We start from the raw sequence: 25,407 nt of genomic DNA on the forward strand, positions 1-25,407 counted from the left end.
ATCCCAGCTACATGAGCCATGAACAATCTAGGCCTTGAAGGACTTTTCCTGTTCCAAATGGCCCCTTGGTTTAAAGTCTAGGATAAAAGAAAAATCAGAGTTCCTCCTGTGTTCAGAGAGGGGGCCTGATTGGGCCAGGGATTCTCTTCCCCATAACTACCATAAAGGTTCAAGAACTGTTGATTACTTGGCCAAGGTTGGGGTTGTGGTGGGATAGGGATGGAGGTGAAGGCAGAAAGAAGGGAAAGGATATTTACCAGAGTGGATACTAACTGGGGCATGAAAATTATACATACAAAAGCTTTAGGAGAATGGGAGTACTTAATTGCTTAGGTTCAATAGTATTTATTGAGCACTTACTATGTGCTGAGCACTGTACTAAGCACTTGGGATGAACAGGTCGGCAACAGATAGAGACAGTCCCTGCCGCTTGAAGGGCTTACAGTCTAATCGGGGGAGATGGACAGACAAGAACAATGGCAATAAATAGAGTCGAGGGGAAGAACATCTCGTAAAAACAATGGCAACTAAATAGAATCAAGGCGATGTACAATTCATTAACAAAATAAATAGGGTAATGGAAATATAGCAGAAGCCCTGAAATTGGGGTTGGGGGGTGATATAAATAGGGGAGATTAGAGAAGAATGGAAGGAGGTTCCAAGGAGATGTGATTTTAGAGGAGCCTAGAAGATGGAGAAGTGTCAATCTGAAAGGGAATGGAGTTCCAGGTCAGGAGGAGGGCATGAGCAAGAGGTCAGTAGCAGGAGAGAAGGTTGCAAGGCACAGGGAGTAGCTTCGTTTGAGAGGAGTGAAGACTCTTAGCTTGGGGTGTAATGGGATAAAAGTAGTTAGGTAAGAAAAAATCAATCAGTCCATAGTACTTTGGAGCACCTAGTATTTCCTACCTGGGTATTCTCTCCTAGTGCTTACTACAGTATTCCGCTAAAAGCTAGTATTACTACTACTATTGAGCATTTGGGAGAGCACAATAATAATAATTATGGGTTTTGTTAAGCGCTTACTATGTGCCAGGCACTGTACTAAGCGCTGGGATGGATGCAAGCAAATCAGGTTAGACACAGTCCCTGCCCTGCATAGGGCTCAGTCTTAATTCCATTATACAGATGAGGTCACGGAGACTCAGAGAAGTGCAGTGACTTACCCAAGGCCACTCAGCACACAAGAGACAGAACCAGGATTAGAACCCATGACCTTCTGACTTCCAGGCCACGTTCTATCCATTATGCCATGCTCCTATCTCAATGGACTTAGTAGACTGATCCCTCCTCCCAAAAAGCTTGCGATCTAGCAAGGGATACAGAATTTTCAATCAATTGGATAGGAGGAAGAAGGAAAAAGGGATAATTAAATTAATTTAGACTGTATTAATTAAGAATGTAAGACTGTAAGCTTGTCCTGTAGGCTGTAAACTTTTTGTGGGCAGGGAATCTGTCTACCAACTCTGCTATATTGTATTTTCCCAAGAGCTTAGTTCTGAACACAGTAAGCACTCAATAAATACAACTGACTGATTGATAATTAGTACTTTAATAATGGCTTACAAAAGTGCTATGGGTGCTTAGGTGGCAAAGAAAGGCTGGACAGGCAATAACAGGGACATACACAAGGGAGATTAAAAATTAATAGGCAAAGGCTTCCAGGAGCCTTATTTATTTATTTATATTAATGTCTGTGGGCAGTGAATATTTCTACTGTTATACTGTACTCTCCTAAGCACTTAGTACACTGTTCCACACACAGTAAGCGCTCAATAAATACGACTGATTGACTGACTGACAGGAGGAGAGGACTCTAGACAGCAGGGAGGGGGTGAACAGGCGAGATAAAAACGCAACCCCAGGGAGTAGGTTAACTTGAGAGGAAAGAAAAGTGTGAGATGGGATGGAGTGAGAGAGGAGAGGCGGAAGATAATTAATGCTTCCTCCCAAGGTTGGAACTTGGAGGTAGGGGGGAGCCTGGGGTTCTTTCCTAGCCCAGGCATTTGCTGTCATGCTTGAACACCTGCCATGGGACAACCCCACTCCTACCTTTCCGGTTCATCCCCATCTGGAGGCATTTGAGCAGTCGGCAGTACTGACATCGGTTCCGCTGCTTGCGAGACATGACGCAGTTTTTGTCACGGCTGCATCGGTACACCCGTTTGTTGCAGATGCTCCGCTTGAAGAATCCTTTGCAGCCCTCGCAAGAGATGATGCCATAGTGCAGACCTGTTGCTCTGTCTCCACAGATGAGGCAAGTTCGCTGTTCAGCCCGATCATCTGGAACAGAAACTGAACAAAATGAAGTGAGAGACTTCAAATCCTGAAATCCTTCCACTTGGTCTTTACTAACAAATGCTTTACTAACAAATCAGGGAAAGGTCAACCAAGTGGTCGCACTTTTGGAGGCCTTGAACCTTTCCGGAGTGTGAATACAGGACAGAGCATCTGGTAGCCGATGGATGAGGCTGTCAGGGGCCCTATGCATATCTGTGGCTCCTCTCCTGTCCAACAGAGCACTGGTGAAGAGTAAGTTTGGAGCACCAGCAGAGGAGGAATTAAAGGCCCCCGAACTCCTTTCCCCACTTGATGCTGGGGCTGTGTGGTTGAGTGTCATAGTTCCTTTGCAACGAAGTTCCAGAAATGTAAGGAAAAAAATTAGAAGCCACACTTACATGTTGCTGATGGTATTCTCTCCTACCTATATTTTTCTAATGAAGTAGCATAGCCTTGGACCAGCCCTCAATGTAATTAGAGGAGCAGTATGGCGTGGATAGAGCATGGGCCTGGGAGTCAGAAGGCCATGGGTTCTAATCCCGATTCCGCCACCTGCTTGCTATGTGACCTTGGGCAAGTCACTTCACTTCTCTGGGCCTCAGTTACCTCATCTGTAAAATGAGGATTGAGACTGTGAGCCCCATGTGGGACAGGGACTGTGTCCAACCAGATTTGCTTGTATCCATCCTAGCGCTTAGTACAGTACCTGGCACATAAGTGCTTAAGAAGACTATTATTATTATTACTACTAATAATAATTATAATAATTCCTTGGGGAGTTTTCACTCAGCTCTGGCCAGAGAAGTCATTCTCTGAGAGAAACCCCCACCAAGGTCTTAAATTTTTCATTCCCACTAATTCCTGCCCTCTTTTACCCTTTAAGGATACAGTGCATTCCTAGTGGATGGAAAACAACTGTCACCATAATGCAGCTGTTGGGGAACCAAGTTCCAAGTCTGTATGGGTTAAAAAAAAAAAAAAGGCTTCAGACAAAATGTCCCAGTAAGACCTTTCAACATGAGTTTATTGCCTGAGAAAGGGGTACCCCTGGGAGACAGAATAATTGGGTTTAATGCCAGACACCACCACACTGAACAATGGAGGGAGGGTAAGCTTTAGAAGACTTTGTAGATCCTGGGCAGCACTGAAAAGTATATGTGCTTGGGGCGGGGGGTGGCACTTAGGCCAGGCAAGGTGACTCATTCTCTCAAGCTCCATCCCCCTGCATCCCACGAGTGGGTCTGGGGAGATATAGCAGTACAGAACCATTAGATGCTCTGCATGTGGTTTCTTTAATCTCCTTGCTACCTCCCAACCGTCCCTAGTCTTTAAACTAGGAGCAGGAGCAGGGACCACAGTTCCGGTTGAAAGGCAGGGACAAGAAAGCACAAGAAAGTCATTTTGGATCTGTCCCAAAGAAAAAGCGGGTGATGCTCATGCATGCTCAAAAATCTCTCGGCCCTCTTCTCCTAGGTAAAGCTCACCTCCAACATTTCACCCCGTGCAGAGAAAGAAAATGAAACAAAATTATTTCTGAAGTATTGAACAATTTTCTCTGAAGTCTCTTGGTGGGCCTCCACCCTCTGTCTTCTGGGAATGTGACAACTACAACATGAGGTGCAAAAAAAGAAAACAAACACAAGAATCCAAAACAAACAAAAAAAGGATTATTTAAACATCCACACCCCCAAGCAGAGCTCAGTAGTTAGGAGCGTGTTTAGAGAGGTTCTATAGCTGTTCCTGGTACTTGAAGACACCAAAGATTTGGTTGTTGGGTTGATGCAACCTGGGTGTTGCATACTTATAATTCTATTTATATATCTATAATTCTATTTATTTATATTGATGCTATTGATGCCTGTTTACTTGTTTTGATGTCTGTCTCCGCCCTTCTAGACTGTAAACCTGTTGTGGGCAGGGATTGTCTCTCTTTATTGCTGGATTATACTTTCCAAGGGCTTAGTACAGTGCTCTGCATACAGTAAGTGCTTAATAAATACGACTGAATGAATGAATGCTGCAAATGAATTGGGGAAAATGGGATTTTAGGAAGATTTTAAAGATAGGAAGACTTGTGGTTGGGCAGATTTAGGGGAGAGAGAGGAAGATGAGTTCTAGGTCAGGGGAATGACATGAGCAATGGGTGAGAGGCAGGAAAGCCGGGAGCAAGGAAAGAGGAAAGAGATCTTGGGAGGAGAAAGAGTGTGAATTAGTAGTTAGTGAGGGAATGATAATAATAAGCATGATATTAGTTAAGCATCTACCACATTCCACATACTATGGGAGGTAGACACAGTACAAGTAAATTGAACATGGTCCCTATTCCACACAGGGCTCATAGTTTATATAGGAGAGATAGTAGATATTTAAATCCCCATTCTTCAGATGAGGAAATTGAAGTCCAGAGACATTAGGTGACTTGCCCAAGGTCACACAGTAGGTAAGTGATAGAGCTTGGATTAGAACTCAGATCCCCTGACTCCAGAATCAACATGTAAGCTGGCAAAAGCTATTGGAGACCCTTGAAGCCATATACGGAGTCATCTGGGAAGAAATGGAGAGCCACGGGAGACTTTTGAGGAGTGAAAAGACATGTGCCAAGCAGGGGTTGACAAGCAGATGATCCAGGCAGCACTCAGTTGTACAGTTTGAAAGTGAGGAAAGACTAGAGACAAGAAGATCAGTAAGGAGGCTGATACAGTGGCCTTACTGGATACGAAGAGAACTTGAATCAATCAATAGTATGTATTGTACACTTTGAGCAGAACACTTAAGTGCTCGGGAGGTTACAGAGTTCATAGACAAGAAACCTGTCCCAGACACTTACAATCTAGAATGGGAGACAGACCCTAAAATGGAATATAGGTTGGGGGAAGCAACAGAAAGTAAATATATACCTGTTATACCTGTTATGAGTTGGGGAAAGGGTATGTGGACTGATGGTACTATGAGAAATAGGGTGGGGAGACGAGAGTGGGGAGATATGAGAACGATTAGGGAAGGCCTACTGCAGGAAATTAAGGGCTCTGAAGATGGGTAGATAGCGTTCTGCCAGATTTGAAGTGGGAGGGGATTCCAGACTGGAGTGCAGGTCCGAGCAAGGGGTCCAAGGCAAAATAATGGTGGTGATAATAATAATGGTATTTGTTAGGTACTTACTACGTACCAAGCACTGTACTAAGCACTGGGGTAGATAAAGGCAAACCAGGTTGGAGACAGTCCCTGTCCCACGTGGGGCCCACAATCTCAATCCACATTTTATAGATGAGGTAACTGAGGCACAGAGAAGTGAAATGACATGCCCAAGGTCACGCAGCAGACATGTGGCAAATCCAGGATTGGAACCCATGACCTTCTGAGTCTCAGGCCCGTGCTCTATCAACTACACCATATTGCTTCTTATGCTGCTTCTAGTCTCTTCTCAAAAAAGACTAGAGAAGGGCACACTGAGTGGGTTGGTATTAGTGGAGTGAAGTGTGCAGGCTGCTTTGTAGTGGAAGAGGAGTGAGGAAAAGCAGTGGGGAGAGAGCTTGACTACCCATCTGTGGACCTGTAGAGAAGCAGCGTGGCACAGTGGAAAGAGCACGGGCTTTGGAGTCAGGGCTCATGAGTTCGAATCCCAGCTCTGCCACTTGTCAGTTGTGTGACTGTGGGCAAGTCACTTAACTTCTCTGTGCCTCAGTTCCCTCATCTGTAAAATGGGGATTTCGACTGTGAGCCCCACGTGGGACAACCTGATTCCCCTGTGTCTACCCCAGCGCTTAGAACAGTGCTGTGCACATAGTAAGCGCTTAACAAATACCAACATTATTACCTGGGAAGTTAGAGGATACCCACCACAGCAGCCCTTTACCAGGCTCCCATGTAGCTTCACTCTACAAACATTTCTAGTTGCCTTATTGTGTTAAGGCAATATAAATGTGACAAATTTTGCAAACTAAATCAGAAAAATGTAATGACAAAGATCACATAATTGCATTTCCATTTCCTCCCTGCACATATCTGGTGTTTCCTATTATCTTTCAGTCGGCTAAAAACTCTTTAAATTAGGGCAGAATGCTCCTTATGGAGGAACACAGAGAACTAGGTAAACTATAAGGGTCCACATTGACAACTTCAACATTCCCTTACCCAAGCACATTAAATACGGAGACTCAAAAGGCCTGCAGAGATACACACTCTGTACTATGTAACAATTGGTGGCATGAAGCCCAAGGTTTGCCAAGGAATCCCAAATAAAAGTTTGGTTTTAATTGTGACCGTCAGTCCCTCCACTAACCCATCTCAGTCCTTCACAATAGTTTCACTGTCTCAAGATTTTCCCCTTTTCCTTGGCCAGTGTTACTATCTGAAACAAAGAGGTTGAATGAAAGCAGATTTTTTGAGGAGGTATATCTGTTAAGAATCTACATGGTTTCCCAAGACCTTTTTTCATGTGTTTTTTTGGGGGGTTGATTTTTTTTTAACTGTAGTAACTGCAGAACAGAGTTGAGATCAAAGGCTGGACTGACGTATTTCCTTACTAATGTGGTATGAGGGGATTGTATTACCTCCAAGAACCAGGCTTTATTCTCCATGTACCTCAATCCCTCCCAAACATTCTATTTGCTATCTGGTATTAATAACAGTCACTGTGAGCCATAGATGAGGAAGCACCAAAGTCCTTCAAAAACAAAGAGGAAAGGTCCAGTTAATACCAGGTCAATTCTGGAAGGGCCAGGGATGAGGAGGGACTTCTGTCACTCAGGGCACTGGAAATCAAGTTAGCAGCCTCAGGACATTTCTCACTCCAGGGTCATTCAGCTTGTGGATGACAGTGGGCTGGCCATTTTAGGAGTGGTGAATGGGCTAGGCCCTGGCAGCTATCTGCCATTCTAAGGTGTGGGAGCCTTCTCCCTCCCCCACCCCCAACTCTTACCCCATGCCCATTCCCCACAGCTTCCAATGCCATTTTTTGGATAGTACCAGGAACGCCAGGAAGGTCCCATAGGTAGAATTGGGAGCACACCCACTGGGAAAGACGTAGGGCAAAGTCACCTAAGCTTTGGATCCTAAAAGGAAAGGTGGATCCTTTCCCTCCCTCCAGCCTGGAGTTAGGAGTGGCATTGGAAGAGTGTGCATACTTGGGGAGGGGATCAAGACTCGGCTCCAAGTAGTTTCATTCTGTGTTGAGGTTTACCATCTCACTTTGCCTTCGGTATTTCTTTTAACCCAAGGCCCTCAAAGCATCCTGCCCATGAGGCCTCTCTCTGTAGGTGAATAAACTGTGGAAGCTGTCCTGAGAAATTTAGTGATTTGAACCTAAATTATAGGTCAGATCTAGAAATCAAATTCAGATTTTTGAATCTGGATCATCCAGGTAAAGCCCAAGGTCTAAATAAACTGCACTAAAAAGAGAATTAGAGAATAGGCAGCTAAATATTTGAGGAAAAATGGAACACAATTCCCAGCACCACTCGTCACCAGAGACATCTCTGCTCTGAGACTGGGCGTCTCTAGGAAGGGGAAGAGAGAAGAAGAGAGAGAGAGAGTGTGTGACAGAGAAAGAAAGAAAGAAAAAGAAAGAATACACTACTGAAAGGAAAAATCCCAAGGGACAGATGAATAGTCAATCTGGGCAAGGCTGTTTCAGGAGCTCAAGCGTTTGCACAGGGCAAATCTGTGGCATGCCGAAATAATTTCATGGGCTGCTTCTGTCTTAATGGCACTAACAATATCAGGCTCATAGCCAGTTAATGCTAAGAGGGATTTAATCTGAGTCCTTTTGGTCGCCAGCCAGCAGAGGAGGAATGAAAACCATTAGACTGAGGTCATGCACACTGGGTATCTTTTCCATGAGATTGTGTCTGTGTTTGACTCCTAAGGGCCTGGAAAAATACCTACTTGATAGCTGTTGCTGGCCTTGTGTTTGGTCTTTCCTCCCCTCACAACCACTTCGGCCAACGAGTGTGTTCGAAGGAACTGGGGGTTCATACTGCTGAGAATTAAGCAGATGTGCTGAACCAGGGTTCTGAAGGAGGGTTCAGAAGTTGGACTAGTGAATATGTGGTCTGCTCACTTTTGTACCTCATAATTAGCTATTTTGCTGAACATTTGGGAGAAAACTTTATTCTAAATTAACAGTATAAGATGGTAAAGAAAAAGATTTAGCTACTCTTTTTTTGCTACTCATTTTCCCGATCTTGGTACGAAGGGTATAGATTTATTTTTTCATGTCTCTTCTACTACCCCAAGCAATAGGCACTGTCACATTAAATTTGGCTTTTTAAGACTTTAACACTCCCACTGAGACAGAATAGGGTTGATGCAGAGCTGAACAAGGGTCTCAGGGGACACATACTAATTTTCTGAGACAGGGCTGTCAAACTGAAAAGAAAATAATATAAATGATGGCTAAAGCAACTGACTTTGCTATCCTAGCTGTATTCTCAATCCCTTATATCTAAAGCCAGACTTAGTTAATTGTATTTTGTACAGTTCTAAAGAAGTGAAAGTCTTTTCCTATGAAAGCTTCCCACATCACTTAATATTTTTTGGTTTTTCTGTTAGAAAAAGATATATCCCTATCCCTTGTCTTAAATCATTTTGTGAACAAAATCCATATTTAAGGCTGGTACTAGATTTGGAAAATTTATCTGTGCTTGAGTCTGTTCTTAAATTATTATTCTAGCCAGTGGGATTTAAAAACAGCCCCCAAACTCTGCATCAGAGCTGAGTGAGAAGTGGGCAGAAGTGCTTAAGAAGGGATTGAAACTCAAACTCTGTTATGCACTAGGGAGCCTTAGATCACTTGTAGGATGGAAGACTGCCCATGAATGGAGACAGCAACTGCACAGGTCCGCCTTCTCATCAGTGACTTTCAGAGATTTGTGAAAAAGGTACTGAAATGCTCTTCTGATAGGAAAAAGTCCCACTTCTAATTAATTCAGTTCCAAACTTCAGCAAACAAGCAGAGCTAGCTGGATGAGAAGTTCCATCCTTATGTGGGGCGGTTTCAGTCTCGCATTCTGAGCTCCAGTCAGGTCAGACATCTTGCTCCTCAGCAGTGAAATTAAAGACAAACTGATTACCTGGCATTAGAAAATTAGACATCATGAAAATTTGATTTATAGGTGTAGGTGTGAAATATAAATGAAAACATGTAGGCTTTATTTCTCCCTTCCCAAATATGAGGAATGTCACCATTAAAGGGCAAGGCATTTTGGGAGACTACCATTGCCCCCTGAAAACCACAACAGCAAGGAATTCAACTTTCCTGTTAAAAAAAAAAAAGAGGTTTTTGCCTTCTGGAACCCACTGGCATGTCAGATGTAGGGCTGTGCAGAATGATCAAGGCTTGCCCCTTGCAGCTCTTCCTCCTAATGGGAGGAAGGTTAATTTTAGCCAATGTGCTGCAGGGGAACCCGAGGTCCATTTGGGAATTTAGGTTGACCTCTCTGGGCACCAGTACAATGGTGTGTAGGATTTTCCACAGGTGGGAATCACAGTAAGTGAAATTTGTTCCACAAACTCTAATACCCATGACCAAAGAGCCTGCTGTAAGCGAATCAAACTACCCCTTGGAAAAAGTCCGCAAAGCAAGATGTTCATCTGGGCAAACACAACCCAAATTTCCAAATGCCATGGGTAGAGTTCCCCCAGCAAAAAATGTCAGCCTGACATCAGCCAAAATGAAAAAGCAGTTTAGAAAATACTGATGTTTACAACACTCAAGTATTTCTCCTTTCAGAGCAAACAATGTAAAGGAGACAAAATGACACTATCTCACTGACCCTAGATATCAAGGCCTCTCCCTGCTCATGACCAAAAAAAAAATAATCCTGTAATGACCACAACTCAGTTAATGGCTGCTCCCCTGAAATCACAGGAGATTAATCATGGGGGTGAAAAAGTTACCTCATCTCTGCCTCACACCCTTAAAGGAAGAAGTGAAACCAAAATGCATATGAAGACAGGTATTCATTCATACAATCATATTTATTGAGTGCTTACTGTGTGCTAAGCACTTGGGAAAGTAAGTAGCACTAAACCACAGCTCTGGATCACCTGCACAACCCACCTCCTTTGTTCTTGTGCTCGAGCCACAGAGTGCGGCTGGGGGAAATCTAAATAACAAGCCGATTTTGTCCACTTCAGGCTTATCCTTGCATGTTTTAATTCTGCCCCCTCCTCTTTCTGGCAAAACTATTTCTCCACCCTTATTCACACCCATGCCTGTCACCCTTGACAGTTGTTCTAGATATTTAATTCCCTCTTCAGGCCCCCTGCCCCCCCCCCCCCCCGCCTCTCCCCACCCTTGCCTCCAATGACCTGGACACTTTATTAAGAAAACTGAGCTCAGTTGTAAGCTCCCTAAAATTGCCCCTGCCCCTCCTCAGTCCTTTCCACTTCTGGCCCCTTCTCCGGCTCTCCCATCCTTCCCAGCAGTATCTCTAGAGGAGATCTCCTACCTCCTCTCAAAAGGCACCCCACTGCCCACATGCACATCCGACCCCATTCCTTCGCAACTTATCAAACCTCTTGACCCTTCCCTTCTTCCATCCCTAACTGCCATTTTCAACTGTATACTCTCCAATGGCTCCTTCCCTAATGCTTTCAAATATGCCCATAACTCCCCTATCCTAAAAAAACTTTCCCTTGACCCCACAGCTCCCTCCAGTTATCGCCCCATCTCCCTCCTACCTTTTCTCTCCAAATTCCATGAGCCAGTTGTCTCACCCGCCTATCTCAAATTCCTCTCTTCCAATTCTCTCCTTGACCCCCTTCAATCTGGCTTCTGTCCCCTTCACTCCACAGAAACCACCGTCTCAAAGGTCACTAATGATCTCCTTCTTGCCAAATCCAATGGCCTCTAAATCCATCCTAATTCTCCTCAACTTCTCAACTGCCTTTGACACTGTGGACAACCCCCTTCTCTGGAAACATTACCCAACCTTGGCTTCACTGACTCTGTACTCTCCTCGTTCTCCTCTTATCTCTCTGGCCATCCACTCTCAGTCTTTGTGGGCTCCTCCTCTGCCTCCCTCAAGACTCAGTTCTGGGTCCCCTTCTACTCTCCATCTCACCCAATCCCTTGGAGAACTCCCACCTGCTAACTGTGGGGGTCCCTCAAGGCTCAGTTCTGGGTCCCCTCTATTCTCCATCTAACCCAATACCTTGGAGACCTCATTTGCTCATGGAGCTTCAAATACTACCTCTTTGCAGATGATACCCAACTCTATATTTCCAGCCCTGATCTCTCTCCCTCTCTCCAATCTCGTATCTCCTCCTGTTTTCAAGTCAGCTCTCTCGTTCACCCCACACATCCAATCTGTCACCAAAGCCTGCCGGTCTCACCTTTTATAATATCGCCAAGATTCGCCCTATCCTCTCCACCCAAACAGCTACTTTACTGTTACAGGCTCTCATAATATCCCGGCTAGATTACTGTGTCAGCCTGCTCTCTGATCTCCCTTCCTCCTCTCTCTCCCTGCTCCAGTCTATTCTTCACTCCGCTGCCTGGCTCATCTTCCTGCAGAAACACTCTGGGCATGTCACTCCCCTTCTTAAAAACCTCCAGTGGTTGCCTATTGACCTCCGCACAAAACAAAAACTTCTCACTCTAGGCTTCAAGGCTCTCCATCACCTTGCCCCTTCCTACCTCTCCTCCCTTATCTCTTTCCACTGTTCACCCCGCACGCTCCGCTCCTCTGCCGCCCACCTCCTCACCGTCCCCCGTTCTCGCCTATCCCACCATTGACCCCTGGGCCACATCCTCCCGCGGTCCTGGAACGCCCTCCCTCCTCACCTCCGCCAAACTAATTCTCTTCCCCTCTTCAAAACCCTACTTAAAGCTCACCTCCTCCAAGAGGCCTTCCCAGACTGAGCTCCCCTTTTCCCTCTGCTCCCTCTACCCCCACTTCACCTCTCTGCAGCTAAACCCTCTTCTCCCCCCTTTCCCTCTGCTCCTCCCCCTCTCCCATCCCATCCTCTCCGCACTGTACTCGTTCGCTCAACTGCATACATTTTCATTACCCTATTTATTTTGTTAATGAGATGTACATCACCTTGATTCTATTTATTTGCTATTGTCTTAATGAGATGTTCATCCTCTTGAGTCTATTTATTGCTATTGTTCTTGCCTGTCTCCCCCGATTAGACCGTAAGTCCGTCATAGGGCAGGGACTGTATCTGTTACCGATTTGTTCATTCCAAACGCTTAGTACAGTGCTCTGCACATAGTAAGTGCTCAATAATTACTATTGAATGAATAGTTGGACATCCTCCTGTCACCTCAAACTTAACATGTCCAAAACAGAGCTCCTTATATTCCCACCCAAACCCTGTCCTCCTCCTGACTTTCCCATCACTATAGATGGCACCACCATCCTTCCTGTCTCAGGAGCCTGCAACTTTGGCAATATCCTTGACTCCTGTCATTCAACCCACATACTCAATCCACCACTAAATTCTGTCAGTTCCACCTTCACATCGCTAAAATCTGCCCTTTCCTCTCCATCCAAACTGCTTCCAGGTTAATACAATCACTCACCCTATCTCGCCTGGATTTCTGCATCAGCCTCTTTGCTGACCTCCCAGTTTCCTGTCATTCCCCACTCCAGTCCATATTTCACTCTGCTGCCCAGATCATTTTTCTACAAAAACGTTCAGGACGTGTCACCCTACACCTCAAAAAACTCCAGTGATTGCCCATCCACCTCCGCATCAAACAAAAACTCCTCACCATTGGCTTTACAGTGCTTCACTACCTTGCACGCTCCTACTTCACCTCACTTCTCTCCTTCTACAACCCAGCCCACACACTTCGCTCCTCTAGTGCTTCTCACTGTGCCTTGATCTTGCTTGTCTCGCCGTTGATCCCAGCTCACGCACCTGGAATGCCCTCCCTCCTCAAATCCGACAGACGATTACCCCTGTTCAAAGCCTTACTGAAGGCACATCTCCTCCAAGAGGTCTTCCCAGGCAAAGCCCCACTTTTCCTCATCTCCCACTCCTTTCTGCATCACCTTGACTTGCTTTCTTTGCTCTTCCCCCCTCCCAGCCCCACGGCACTTATGTACATATTTGTAACTTTATTCATTTGTATTGATGTCTTTTTCCCCTGCTCTAGACTGTAAGCTCATTGTGGGCAGGGAATATGACTGTTTCTTGTTGCATTGTACTCTCCCAAGCACTTAGTACTGCTCTGCACACAGTAAGCGCTCAATAAACGATTGATTGAATGAATGAATATGACAATAAACAGATGCATTCCCTGCCCACACTGAGCTCACACTTACCACCCTGACCAGAGAAAGATTAGGATGAATTCTTCTGAAATTTTAACAACAGATCTCTGTGGAAAATGAAAAAAAAAATCAATGGTATTTATTGAGCTCTTACTATATACAGAAGGCTACTACATATTGGGAGAATATAAGAGAATTAGTAGACATGATCCTTGCCTTCCAGTTTATAATCTAGTGGAACCTATAATCGATGCCTCAATACATTTTTCATCACTACACTTGCATGCAAGAAACAGGGGCCAAACGGAAAAGGATTCACCCAAAACTGACGGTCTGCTTCAGATAGTAAACAGATGAGGCAACTGCCTCATTGCAGACCACTGGAGGTAGGAGAGGGGCATAGGGCAGGAGGGCAGTTGAAAGAGAAGTGGTTAAATTTAAAAGTACCCACCCTTCAGAGGGAGTGCCTGTATGAAAGGGGACATAGTGGCTTAGGAGCAAGGAGGTTTATTCACCCCCCCCCCCCCCGCCCCGCCCCGCCCCACCACACACACACACTGGGAAATTGGGGAAATCCTCTGTCCTCTGACTTTGAATGGGAAGGGATGGGGTAGAGAATTTTTCCTTGCCTTAGGGCAACCAAATGGTGGAAGTCAGCCCTGCCTGGCCCTCCTTTATTGGCAACCCTTCCCCCAAAACTAATGAGAGCCATAGTAGTAGCTAAAAATCTTGGGCTTTTGCTTATATTACAATTTAACACACACCTAGTTTTTCTAATTCCTTTTCAATTATATTTTTAAAAGACTATTCCTTAACTCTCCCCATCCTGTGAGCAGTAATTTCTTTCCTTTACCTCAAGAAAGTCAAGGACATTGATTTAACTAACCATTTATAGGAGGACTTTGTTGTTTATTTTTTTCCTAAATTTCTTACTCTTATGGGGAGAGGGATCTCACCCTACTCTCCTCATCTAGTGTCTATTCTTCTGCCCAAACTTCAACAATTAGCCCAAATTCCCTGAACTCTTAACTTCAATCTTCAGAATCCAAAGGTGAGGCTAATATCATTTATGCTATGTGGTAACACACACTTGTCATGATCTCCCTCAAGTAAGTAAATTACAAACTAAAATGGGCTTTGTGATTGATTCCACAGAGACTCCTGTAATCCCTCATTTGTGTAACTCTCAGCTGCTGAAAGTCAGTTTCTCCAGTAGGGACAGAATTCAGCAGCTGCATTTTTAGCTGCCGGATTTTTCAGCACATATTACCCCCTAAGTTAAAGGGGGTGTGATTGGCTCTGAGGGCAGATATTTATGAGTTTGGCTTGACTGGCGAATATTTATGAGCTGGATGTGTGTACGCCACCATCCCATTTGTAGGCGATTTGGGGGTTACTTTGGCACCAAGTCATTTTATTCATTTGGTCTCCAAATGGGCTTTATCTGCTCCACATGTATAGCCCCTAGCATAACCATGGATCATGTGGATTTCCACACCATGCTTATCTGTTTTTGATCATTTTGATGAAGAAGAGAATTGTATTGCTGAATTATTGTTAAAATTTGTGAACCTAAATCCTGCCCACTTTTTAAAATAATCCTTAATACACAATTGTAATATCATATTCAATTTATACTAAACAAGGAAAGGGTGGTTTCCAGTTAACCATATTTTTCCTTGCTCACTCGGTCTGCCATCTTTTGCATTTTTGGTTAGAATGTTAAGGAATTAAGCAACATTAGTAAGCAATATTAATCTGACAATGCAAGCCTCCTTGAACCACAATATTACAAAGTAAATTTTCCTTAAGGTGGGGTTTTGTATGAGCACAACCCCCTGCATAATTGAACATAGGTGTACTCAATCAGTGGTAATTACTCATTCATTCTTTGATTCAACAGTGTTTATTGAGCACTTACTATGTGCAGAGCACTGTACTAAGCGCTTGGAATATGCAATCGGGCAACAGATAGAGACAATCCTTGCCCAATGACGGGCAAAAGAGAGGTAAAGGGGAGATGGCAGAGGGAGTAGAGGGAGAAGAGGAGCTCAGTCTGGGAAGGCCTCTTGGAGGAGGTGAGTTTTAAGTAGGGTTTTGAAGAGGGGAAGAGAATCAGTTTGGCAGAGGTGAGGAGGGAGGGCGTTCCAGGACCGCGGGAGGACATGACCCAGGGGTCGACGGCGGGATAGGCGAGACGGAGGGACGGTGAGGAGGTGGGCGACAGAGGAGCGGAGCATGCGGGGTGGGCGGTAGAAAGAGAGAAGGGAGGAGAGGTAGGAAGGGGCAAGGTGATGGAGAGCCTTGAAGCCTAGAGTGAGGAGTTTTTGTTTGGAGCGGAGGTTGATAGGCAACCACTGGAGTTGTTTAAGAAGGGGAATGACTTGCTCAAGGTCACATAGCAGACTAGAGAAGCAGCGTGGCTCAGTGGAAAGAGCACGGGCTTTGGAGTCAGGGCTCATGAGTTCGAATCCCAGCTCTGCCACTTGTCGGCTGTGTGACTGTGGGCAAGTCACTTCACTTCTCTGTGCCTCAGTTCCCTCAACTGTAAAATGGGGATTAAGACTGTGAGCCCCACGTGGGACAACCTGATTCCCCTATGTCTACCCCAGCGCTTAGAACAGTGCTCGGCACATAGTAAGCGCTTAACAAATACCAACATTATTAGTGGCAGAGCCAGGATTAGAAGCCATGACCTTCTGATTCCCAGACCAGTGCTCTACCCACTATGCCAGGCTGCATCTCTATATATCCTGCTCCCTATAAATTCACCATATTCTATCGGGTCCACCTTCACAATATAGATAAAATCTGCCCTATCCTCTCCATCCAAACTAGTACCATATTAATCCAAGCACTTATCCTCTTCCACCTCAATTACTATATCAGCCTCCTTGATGACTGACCTTCCTGCCTCTTGTCTCTTCCCACTCCAGTCCATACTTCACTCTGCTGCCCAGATCATTTTTCTGCAAAAAGGTTCAGTCCATGGTTCCCTACTCCTCAAGAACCTCCAGTGATTGCCCAGCCACAAGCACTCAATCACCTTGTCCCCTCCTACCTCAATTCACTGCTCTATCATAATCCAGCTCGCAAATTTCACTCCTCTAAGGCCAAACTACTCACGGTATCTTGGTCTCATCTATCTCACAGCTGACCTGTTGCCCATGTCCTGCCTCTGGCCTGGAACACCCTTCCTCCTCAAATCTGATAAATACTCAGACCTCCTTCAAAGCCTTATTGAAGACACATCTCCAAGAGGCCTTTCCTAAGCCCTCTTTTCCTTTTCTTCCTCTCCCTTCTGCATCACCTTGACTGGCTCCCTTCATTCATCCCCCTTCCAGTTCTAAAGTACTTATGTACATAGCCATAATCTATTTATGTTAATATCTGTATCTCCCTCTAAACTGTAAGCTGCTTGTGGGCAGGAAATGTGACTGTTATATTGTTATACTGTACTCTCACAAGTACTCATTGTAGTGTTCTGCACACCGTAAGCACTCAATAGTATGACTTATTGATAGATGTACCCAGATTAGCTAATCCTAAATTGTAGAATTAAAAGGAAGCTGGCAGGGCTTCTATAAAAGTTAAAGAATGGATGGAAACCTCATTTCTGATGATAAAGCGTACAAATTGGAGAAAAAGTACCACCACTAATTTTTGATTTTACATATGTGGTTGGGATGTGGAGTTTGTTCCATATTTTATCCCTATAGCTCATTCTGGTGGTCTCCCTCTTAAAGGTTTAGCTATTAACTTTATCAGGTAGAATTTCCCTGCCCCCCTCCTCCCCATCCAGCAGTTTAGAGGCTGATGACCTGAGAGATCTAATTGTGATTAGAACTTCCAGTGACCCAGAACAAATCCTAAGGAAACACCAGGGAGACAGACTGGAGCATCTTTGGTCTTACTGTTCTTTAAAAAGAAGGGCTCGGTCTAAAGTTTCTATTTCTTGGTGACTGATAAATAGACAAGGCAGAAGAGCATGAGAGACAGAGAAAGACAAATAAGCTAAATGATATTTTTCCATTTTTTGACTTTTGAAAATTTTATTATGGATGCTCAGACGTTGCAGCACTGGTTGCTGAAGTTCAAAATGGCTATAAACTGTAATTAAATAATCTTTTCCTGTCAGTCAAAAAAGAGCAATCTACATCTAGCTACATCTAGGGAGAAGAAAACAGAGGGCAGTATTACAATGCACCAATTCAATTGCTTAACATTCCTGAAGGAATGACTCCTCACAAGCCCCTACAGAACTATAAAGGCCTCTGATGCTATACCACTGGAGCAGTTGCCTGTGTACTGAGGAAAGAGGCCTGGTTTTCAAGGAGCTGGAAGGTGATAATAGTAATATAAAGGGCTTTGAAATCACCTGAAAAAATAAGTGATTTCAATTTGTTAGTTTTTCAACCTAGGTTCTTTCTTCTTTTTCCTAGAACGGTATTTTATTATTTGTAGTCATTCAGTTTTCATAAAGAAAACACCTAAAACTGCCAAAAGGCAAAGTGAAACATCGGTTGCTAGGACACCAATTATTTAATCAAGACAGAAGTAAAAATACATTTGAGTATCTGCAATAAAACAAACATAGAGCTGTTCCTGGAAAACCAAGATAAATCTATATTCCTCATAGGGGGAAAAAAAAGTCTTAGGAAGACACTTAAGAAGCTTTTTTTCCCCCTTTGCCCAAGGAAAAATGGAAGAGACTCAACCTTTGGCATGTAATTTATGATCAACGACTTTTAGATGGTGCACAACCAATCACAACCAACCACCTTCACTGCCCACAAGGAGCTTACAGTCTCTGGGATATATATATATATGTTTAAAGAAGTCGAAGGCAACTGGCCAAATGTTTGCCGTTGATACTTTTAAAAATATTTATATCAGAGACTGAAAGCTCCTTGTGGACTGGGAAGATGGCCCCTGATTCTCCCAAGCACTTAGTAGAGCGCTCTGCATACAGTAAGTGCTCAATAAATATCAGGGATTGATTTTTCTCAACAAAGCTACATGATTTGTTTCCCAGAGTAACTAGACCACAAAATACTGTGCCCTTACCTTCCCTGCTCAATCACCCCTCTAAAAACTGCATCAATGTCTTGAAAGAACTTCCAAGTGATTTTTCTGGAATGCTATATATCAGTTTTTATCTATTTTCACTAAATTTCTAGTGCCCCCATTGCAAAAGCACTAAAAAAAGGCCTGGTGAGAAGGGGCAGCCTTGTTTGGCCCTCAAGGGACTAGTGTGCATTGTCCAATAAGTATGTGCTCTCTCATACTATAAATAATCACCTTTTTTCCCACAGACTGTTTCTACACTAACAAATGTCATTCCATTATTTGCAAAACTAGAGAGAATATGCTCACAACAACAACCAAAAACAAAACAAAACAAAAACCCTGTCTCTAGAGAAAGTACTCTATTCTTTGGGGATCTTTTTGGTAAAAAACAAAACATAATAGATATTGTAGAAACAACCTCAGAGTTGCCTGCCTTTCGTCTTCAGTGAAGGAGAGAGTCATTACTATTAAATAAAAATACCTGAACTATTAAAATTTAGCACGGAGCCATTAGGCATATTCAGAAACCTCTTTCCATAGGGTTTGTTCTTTTTTAACCTCACTTTATGTAACTGGCCTGTGATGTGAACATGTGTATTATTATTCATTTCATTCTTTATGCCAAGCCCAAAATGAAGATAACACATTCCATATGTACCATCAACATACAGAATGAATCCCAGAGTGTTTCAGTATTCATCCTTAACATTATCATTTGGGAATACTGAATGGTAAATCTAAAGAAAATCACCAAAATGGTTTTAGATAGATCAATGGATCTAAAGGAATTTAACTTTATTGAACATGCTATAATGCCTTATCCCCACCCACTTCAAATGCCAACTGAAAGCATTCCAACAAAGACAAATTTGGTTCAACCTTTAGACTAGACTGTAAGCTACCTTGAGACTGTTAGCTCACTGTGGGCAGGGAATATATCTACCAACTCTGATACACTGTACTCCCCCAAGTGCTTAGTACAGTGCTCTGCACCAGTAAGCACTCAATATAATGATTGATTGGTTCAACCTTCAAAAACTGGGAAAAATTAGTGTTCAAGCCAAAACATGTCTTCTCCTTACCCCCCAGAAATGGTCCCTTAAGTGAAAAATATGCAGTGAGAGAGGTCATGGCAGATGGCCACAGTGAACTTTGTCTGTGATGGTGAAATGTTATTTCAGTGAACAGACTGTGGGAATGATTACGCTAAGGGGTTGGGTTATTCGCATATAACCCCAAACCACCACTGTCCCTTCCAGTGACAACTCGAACACTGTACTTAGGATACATTGGGGGTGACTAGGAGTAGGGCACCTGAAAAAAGTTTGGAGGGGATGAATGCACAATTCCCAATTAATCACTTGGGAATTTGGGAATATTCCCTCTAACCAATGTAGCTTCTAAAGAAAAAGCTCAACTGGAACCATGATTTACAACCATCTCACCAAATTTCAAACCAAAAGTTAGGGATCACTGTCTTAAGGAATCGGTCCTCAAAAAGGTTGCTTAGGATGAGTTTATCTAAAAAATTGGGCTCCATTTTGTTTCACGGAAGAACAATCAACCTGTAAATAGTTGAGGCTCAAGTCGATCCTTCAGTATGTCAAGTCAGAGCTATTAATGTGACCGCACATTAAACAAACTTTTGAGGAACTGAACCTCCACTATTTTGGCATTTGTTCAAAACATACATTTACATTAATTCTGATCAGTGCCAGGCATATTTAAAGGGCAAAGCAAATAAAAGTTGGTTACATTTACAACGTTCACACACACCTTAGTAACTACTTTAGAAGAGTTTCCACCAAGCCTAGAGTAGTCTGCTACTTTCATCAGACACTGAAGGCAAGAGGAACCCTTTACATGAGGGAAACACCAGGCACCTTAACAGCATTACCATATGTTGAGGTGAATTTCTCTCACCATTGTCAAATACTAATTTGAAATGGGCTAGTATACTCCAAATATCTATGATTAGACAAAAGTTTTCAGGATATGGCAGGCAAAATGTTTGTTTAAACTGTAGGAGAAAGCCAGGTGAAGCTTTTCACATGTTTAATTTATATCAAAGGATAAATTACATCACTGCTGACCTTTGGACACCACTTTTCCCTGGCCTGTTTTTATCAGCCAATCAATCAAAGGTATTTATTGAGTGCTTAGTGTGCAGAGCACTGTACTAAGGGCTTGGGAAAGAACAATACAACAGAACTGCTAACCCCTATCCCTGGACATTGGGTTGTCTCTTAATATACTGCAAATGACTTCTATCTTTCTCTCTGGGGGAGCTTCAGAAATGAGTTGCAAGGGGGCTGAGGAGCCTGAGCTGCGACTGGCACTGATCTTTCTGCCTCTTCTTTCTCAAGATCCTTTGAATAAATTCTCTCCAGTCACTTCTTAAAGTTGCCTCTGTTGCCTCTGCCTAGCTCTTTCTCCCCTTTCTCCCCGTTCATCCCCTTCTGTTGAGACCCACAGATTAAATAGAAGTTATGAACTGCTCAATCCAGGGAGTGAAGAACTGAAGGTCTAAGGAACAAGCACAGCAAGAACTAGGTATGAAAGACACAGAACACTCCTCTAACTGTATTACAATTTCATATACACTCAGTCCTGTCAAAGTGAGTATTTTCAATATTGTTTTGGATAGAATGTGATTTGGGAATCAGGGAATGTTCTGGAAAATGGAATTTACTTGGGTGTGGCATGCCATGTTATTGAAGAAATTGCTTAGCCACAGCATGCAGCACTGAACAGGTGGGTTCTAAATTAATTAATTTGAGGTTTCCCAAAACACAATCCTTTCATTTTAGAATTAGATGTATGTGCTCAAAAGGCTACAAATAAAGGCACACTTTTATGGTTCACCTATGGGACGTTAATCTGCTTTACGGTTCCAGTGAATACCTCACGTATCAAGAACCTACGATTCAATATGACTGTCACCACTTGGAACACTCTGTTCTACTGTCTAACTCATCAAAACATTGGGAGAAGGATTAACAAAACACCTCTCTTCTAATCTCTATGGAGTAAACTCAGTTCAACCATATCCCACCTCCCATTCTGTCACTGCCTGCCTCTTGTCCCCCATCAACACTACCATAAATCCTCTGGCAGAAGGCGAAATTCCATGGTTACAATGAATAGCCCAAGTTGGCGGACCTTTCCAGGTTGAGAATGTGGCTGGGTTTCAGTACTGCTAACAAGGACGCAATCAAGGATCTATAAAACTATCTATGTACTCTCATCCTGGGAGCCACAAATTAACACCACTCCAGGAAAAAGAACCCTAATCCATGGTGCCTCAATCTCCAGTACTTCTTAAAAGCCCATCTCTGTCTACTCATACAAGGGCTGGAATGGATTTCTCACTTCCAGTATCAAGGCATCTTTTATTAAGATAATTTGGCTGTCACCTCCTGAAGGTCAGAAACAAAAATGACTATAGCAACATAGGATCAAAATTGTTTTACAGAAAGTCTTTCCTAAGAGGAAAGAGGATTTCAAAACTCGTGAAAATACTCCTCATCCATCTCTATAACAGCCTCTTTTTGCCACCAAATATATGAAGGAATGATGATTCATATTTCCAGATTTAAAACCCCATAATGCAGCATGCACACTATGATTCCAAAGTGATGGTGACTTATGATCCATCTGGAGAAACCATGGAAAGATATGGAATCACTTCTTCAGAATAATAGCTAAAATAGATCCTTAAACTCCAAAACCAAACTACTGGTTTTTAAAGCCAAAGACCTACTATTTGCATGATTTTAAAATCCTACAGGAATTCTTACTGGCTCCAAGGACAAGGCCCATCAGTTTGGTGACTCATGACCTTTCATGTTTCTCACCCTAATTAATGCACGTTCCTTGTATAAAAGGGAGAGTATCTGAAGGACTCTAGTAGAGTTAGCAATGACCTTTACATCTATCCAGGCATTTCAATATACGGAAAGCAGTTCTGCATTAGGATCATCCCAAATCTTCCCTTTACCTTGAAATCCAAGTAGATTTTTTCCCCGAATAATGGAGTTACTACTAAGTTTTCATATAGCTGAGGGGTTTTTTTTTGTTGTTAAAATAATCATCTTTCTCGAAAATATTTTGAGTCTTCTACTTTACAATGTATTATACAGTAAGAAAGTGAAGATGGTCTGCAAACAAGAAATAATTGGAATTAAACTCCCTGGGTTTTTTTTAAACATACTTTGAAATCCCCAGGAATCCACAGAGAAAAAAAAAATATTTTTTCCATTTTTGGAGAATTATTTGGCTGAAGCACTCGTGACTCTCATGATGTGGCTTTGTTCTCCGGCCCTATTGTAAGTGGGGCGCTAAATCAGACACAGTTGCAGCTACTCTTGTGTGTGAAAATGACAAAAGCACTCTTGCAAAAATCCCAACCTCATCTTGAACCCTGAAGATTTTTATGGCTTCTCCCTCACTAAACCCTCCCCCTCTGCACATTAAAGGGGACATTGTTTTCAAAGGTCACGGTAGGTTTTATACTACATTAATACAATGTAATTGATAAAGCATTATAAAAAAGTTTACCCAGGAATACCGTAATAGTAAATTCAAGAAAGATGGGGGGGGGGGGGAGGGAGAAACTCAAGTTTAAGACGTCTTTGAAGCTCTTCAGCAACTGTATCAGAAGAACCTTTCCCTCCCTTAAAAAGGCAGGCAGGATTGTGACTAAATTCTCCTCCTCCCCGGGGCATTTTTCTATCCTCAGTTTGCTTGTTAGGTACCTGGACATTCAAATATATGTGTATTTGTTAAACGATCTGAAACATCTGACTTAAAAGGCCATAATTTAATTCTACACTTGGTCTGAACATATATACGAAGGGCATATCCATTTGTAAACCACTTGGAGTTTTATTCCCAGGAAATTTCAATCCTTTGGAATTCCAGGAGGGGGGGATTTTTCAGATGCTATTTTAGTCTAAATTCTCTTTGGCTATGAAAAAGAAAGAGAATGAATACAGGGTATTTATCCCTCTCTAACTTGGGTACTCTCTCCTCACACCATAAAGAATTTGCATTACAAAAGCCTTCCCGCAATTACCCCGGGAAGGATTACAGTAGGTTGTGCAGGGCTCATTTACAGTGTGGTCCTCACAAAATGATTCTTGCCGGAAGAATGGGGGGAAAGAAACGAACCAAGGGGAAGAGAATTCCTTTCCTTCTTCCAACATCAAAAATGGAAACGTTATCCAGTGGACCTTTCACAAGGTTGGGAGTATCTTGGGTAAAATTATCACCAATGTTTAAAAACATATTTACGTGAGTAAAAAATACAAAATTTCCCAAGCAAAGAGATACGGACTGCACACGCCGTGATGTGATACTGAGAACGTAGGCTGAGTTTAAAAAAAATTAACATTTTTACAACGATTCCTAGGTAATAACTTGTTTTAAACTAATCGAAAAACAACATGCAGCTATTTGTTTAGCTATGCTTAAGTTTAAGAGCCAATACCAGCTGTTTGGGGGAGGGATCTCACACATGTGTTACTTAAATCCTAACAAAATCTTGGTTCTTTCACGCCCTAATGATGCCTCAAACATCAAAATGGCAATAGAAGCGGTTTTCGTCTTGGGGTAGTGATGTAGTTTTTTTATTATTATTATTTAATATGAGCTACACAGATCTGTTTTTATCATGATCAAAATAATTACAGACTTCATTTAGACAAAGTACATGTATTAGCATTAAGACAAAAGAGATTTTTAATCAATTTGGAGTTACTAGGATTAAAGTATTACCCTTCCCATTACGGGGGATTGCTTTGTTCAAACAATTTAAAAGCCTTAAATTCCACAAAAGGCAGGCATATACGTATGAGTTTTTTTAAAAAAACGCATGCAAATATTTGTGGATGCAGAGGTACCCAGTTCACTTACGTTTTATACCCATTTTCTTTAAAGAGCTACTTAATTTTACACACGAAATCTTGGGCCTTTGTTTTGGTTTTGGAGGGGTGGGGTTTATACGGTTTGCATCTATCTTGGCGTGTACACAATGGCCTAGGCTCTCTCACCCTCTGTTATTGATCTTTACAGATGCTGAGAGTCCCTTCCCCCACCTTGTTCCAAGTCCCAACCCCCATTCTGAAAGATAGCTTAAGAAATAAGACTTCCTGCCTAGCGACTGACAGGGCTGAAAGACCAGATTGTGCTGCTCCATGGATCAGGCCTGCCATGGTGAAAGCCTGAATAGAATTAACCCTCTGTGAACTAAAACAAAAACATTTGTATGCCCAGCTGTGTCAAAGGTTAATTTAAATAGACAACCCTCTAATATCTAAAATTCAGGCAACTTGAAATTGAACATGTTTCGAGCAGTTTTTATCAGGCCAAACGCTGAACAGCAATCTCAAAGTTTTCTAAGGGTTTTGCTTGGGGTAATTGTGGGCATTTCAAAATCAGACGAGAATTTCTTTGGTCAGGATATGCATTCGTCCTTACTTGTGTTTCCCTCCACGAAAAACCGTTAAAATTAGAAAATACAAACTCATGTTGCATCAACCTTCAGCTTTACCAGAAGATGAATGATTTCCTCCAGTAACACTGCTAACAAAAGGGAGAGACCCCATTGAATAACTCTCCTGACTTTTTAAAAAATAAATAAAAAGTACACATAAGCATTCCACAAAACATAGCATAAATTCTCTGTTCCAGAGACCTGGGGTCCGACATAATTAGCATCTCAAACTACTCTGCTAAACACAACTGCTCTTCAACTGCCTGGGCTCCTGTTTTTGCCTTACACTCTAATGCAGCCATTACCCACAAAGTCTCCAACTCCAGCTTCACTCCA

General features: G+C 42.8%; 1 protein-coding gene across 4 annotated transcripts in view; it reads right to left on the reverse strand.

Moving 5' to 3' along the window:
• NR6A1 (nuclear receptor subfamily 6 group A member 1) overlaps positions 1-25,407 on the reverse strand; it is a 201,397-nt gene that overhangs the window by 27,296 nt on the left and 148,694 nt on the right. For 3 of the 4 annotated variants that reach the window (XM_029062611.2, XM_029062613.2, XM_029062614.2), the window contains one exon: positions 2,050-2,292. In XM_029062611.2, the coding sequence (XP_028918444.1) occupies positions 2,050-2,292 (243 nt within the window). The remainder of the gene's footprint in view (positions 1-2,049; positions 2,293-25,407) is intronic. The other variant, XM_029062615.2, reaches the window with a different exon arrangement.

The sequence above is a fragment of the Ornithorhynchus anatinus genome, chromosome 4 (genome assembly GCF_004115215.2).
Source record: "Ornithorhynchus anatinus isolate Pmale09 chromosome 4, mOrnAna1.pri.v4, whole genome shotgun sequence".
In the NCBI taxonomy this organism is placed as follows: Eukaryota; Metazoa; Chordata; class Mammalia; order Monotremata; family Ornithorhynchidae; genus Ornithorhynchus; species Ornithorhynchus anatinus.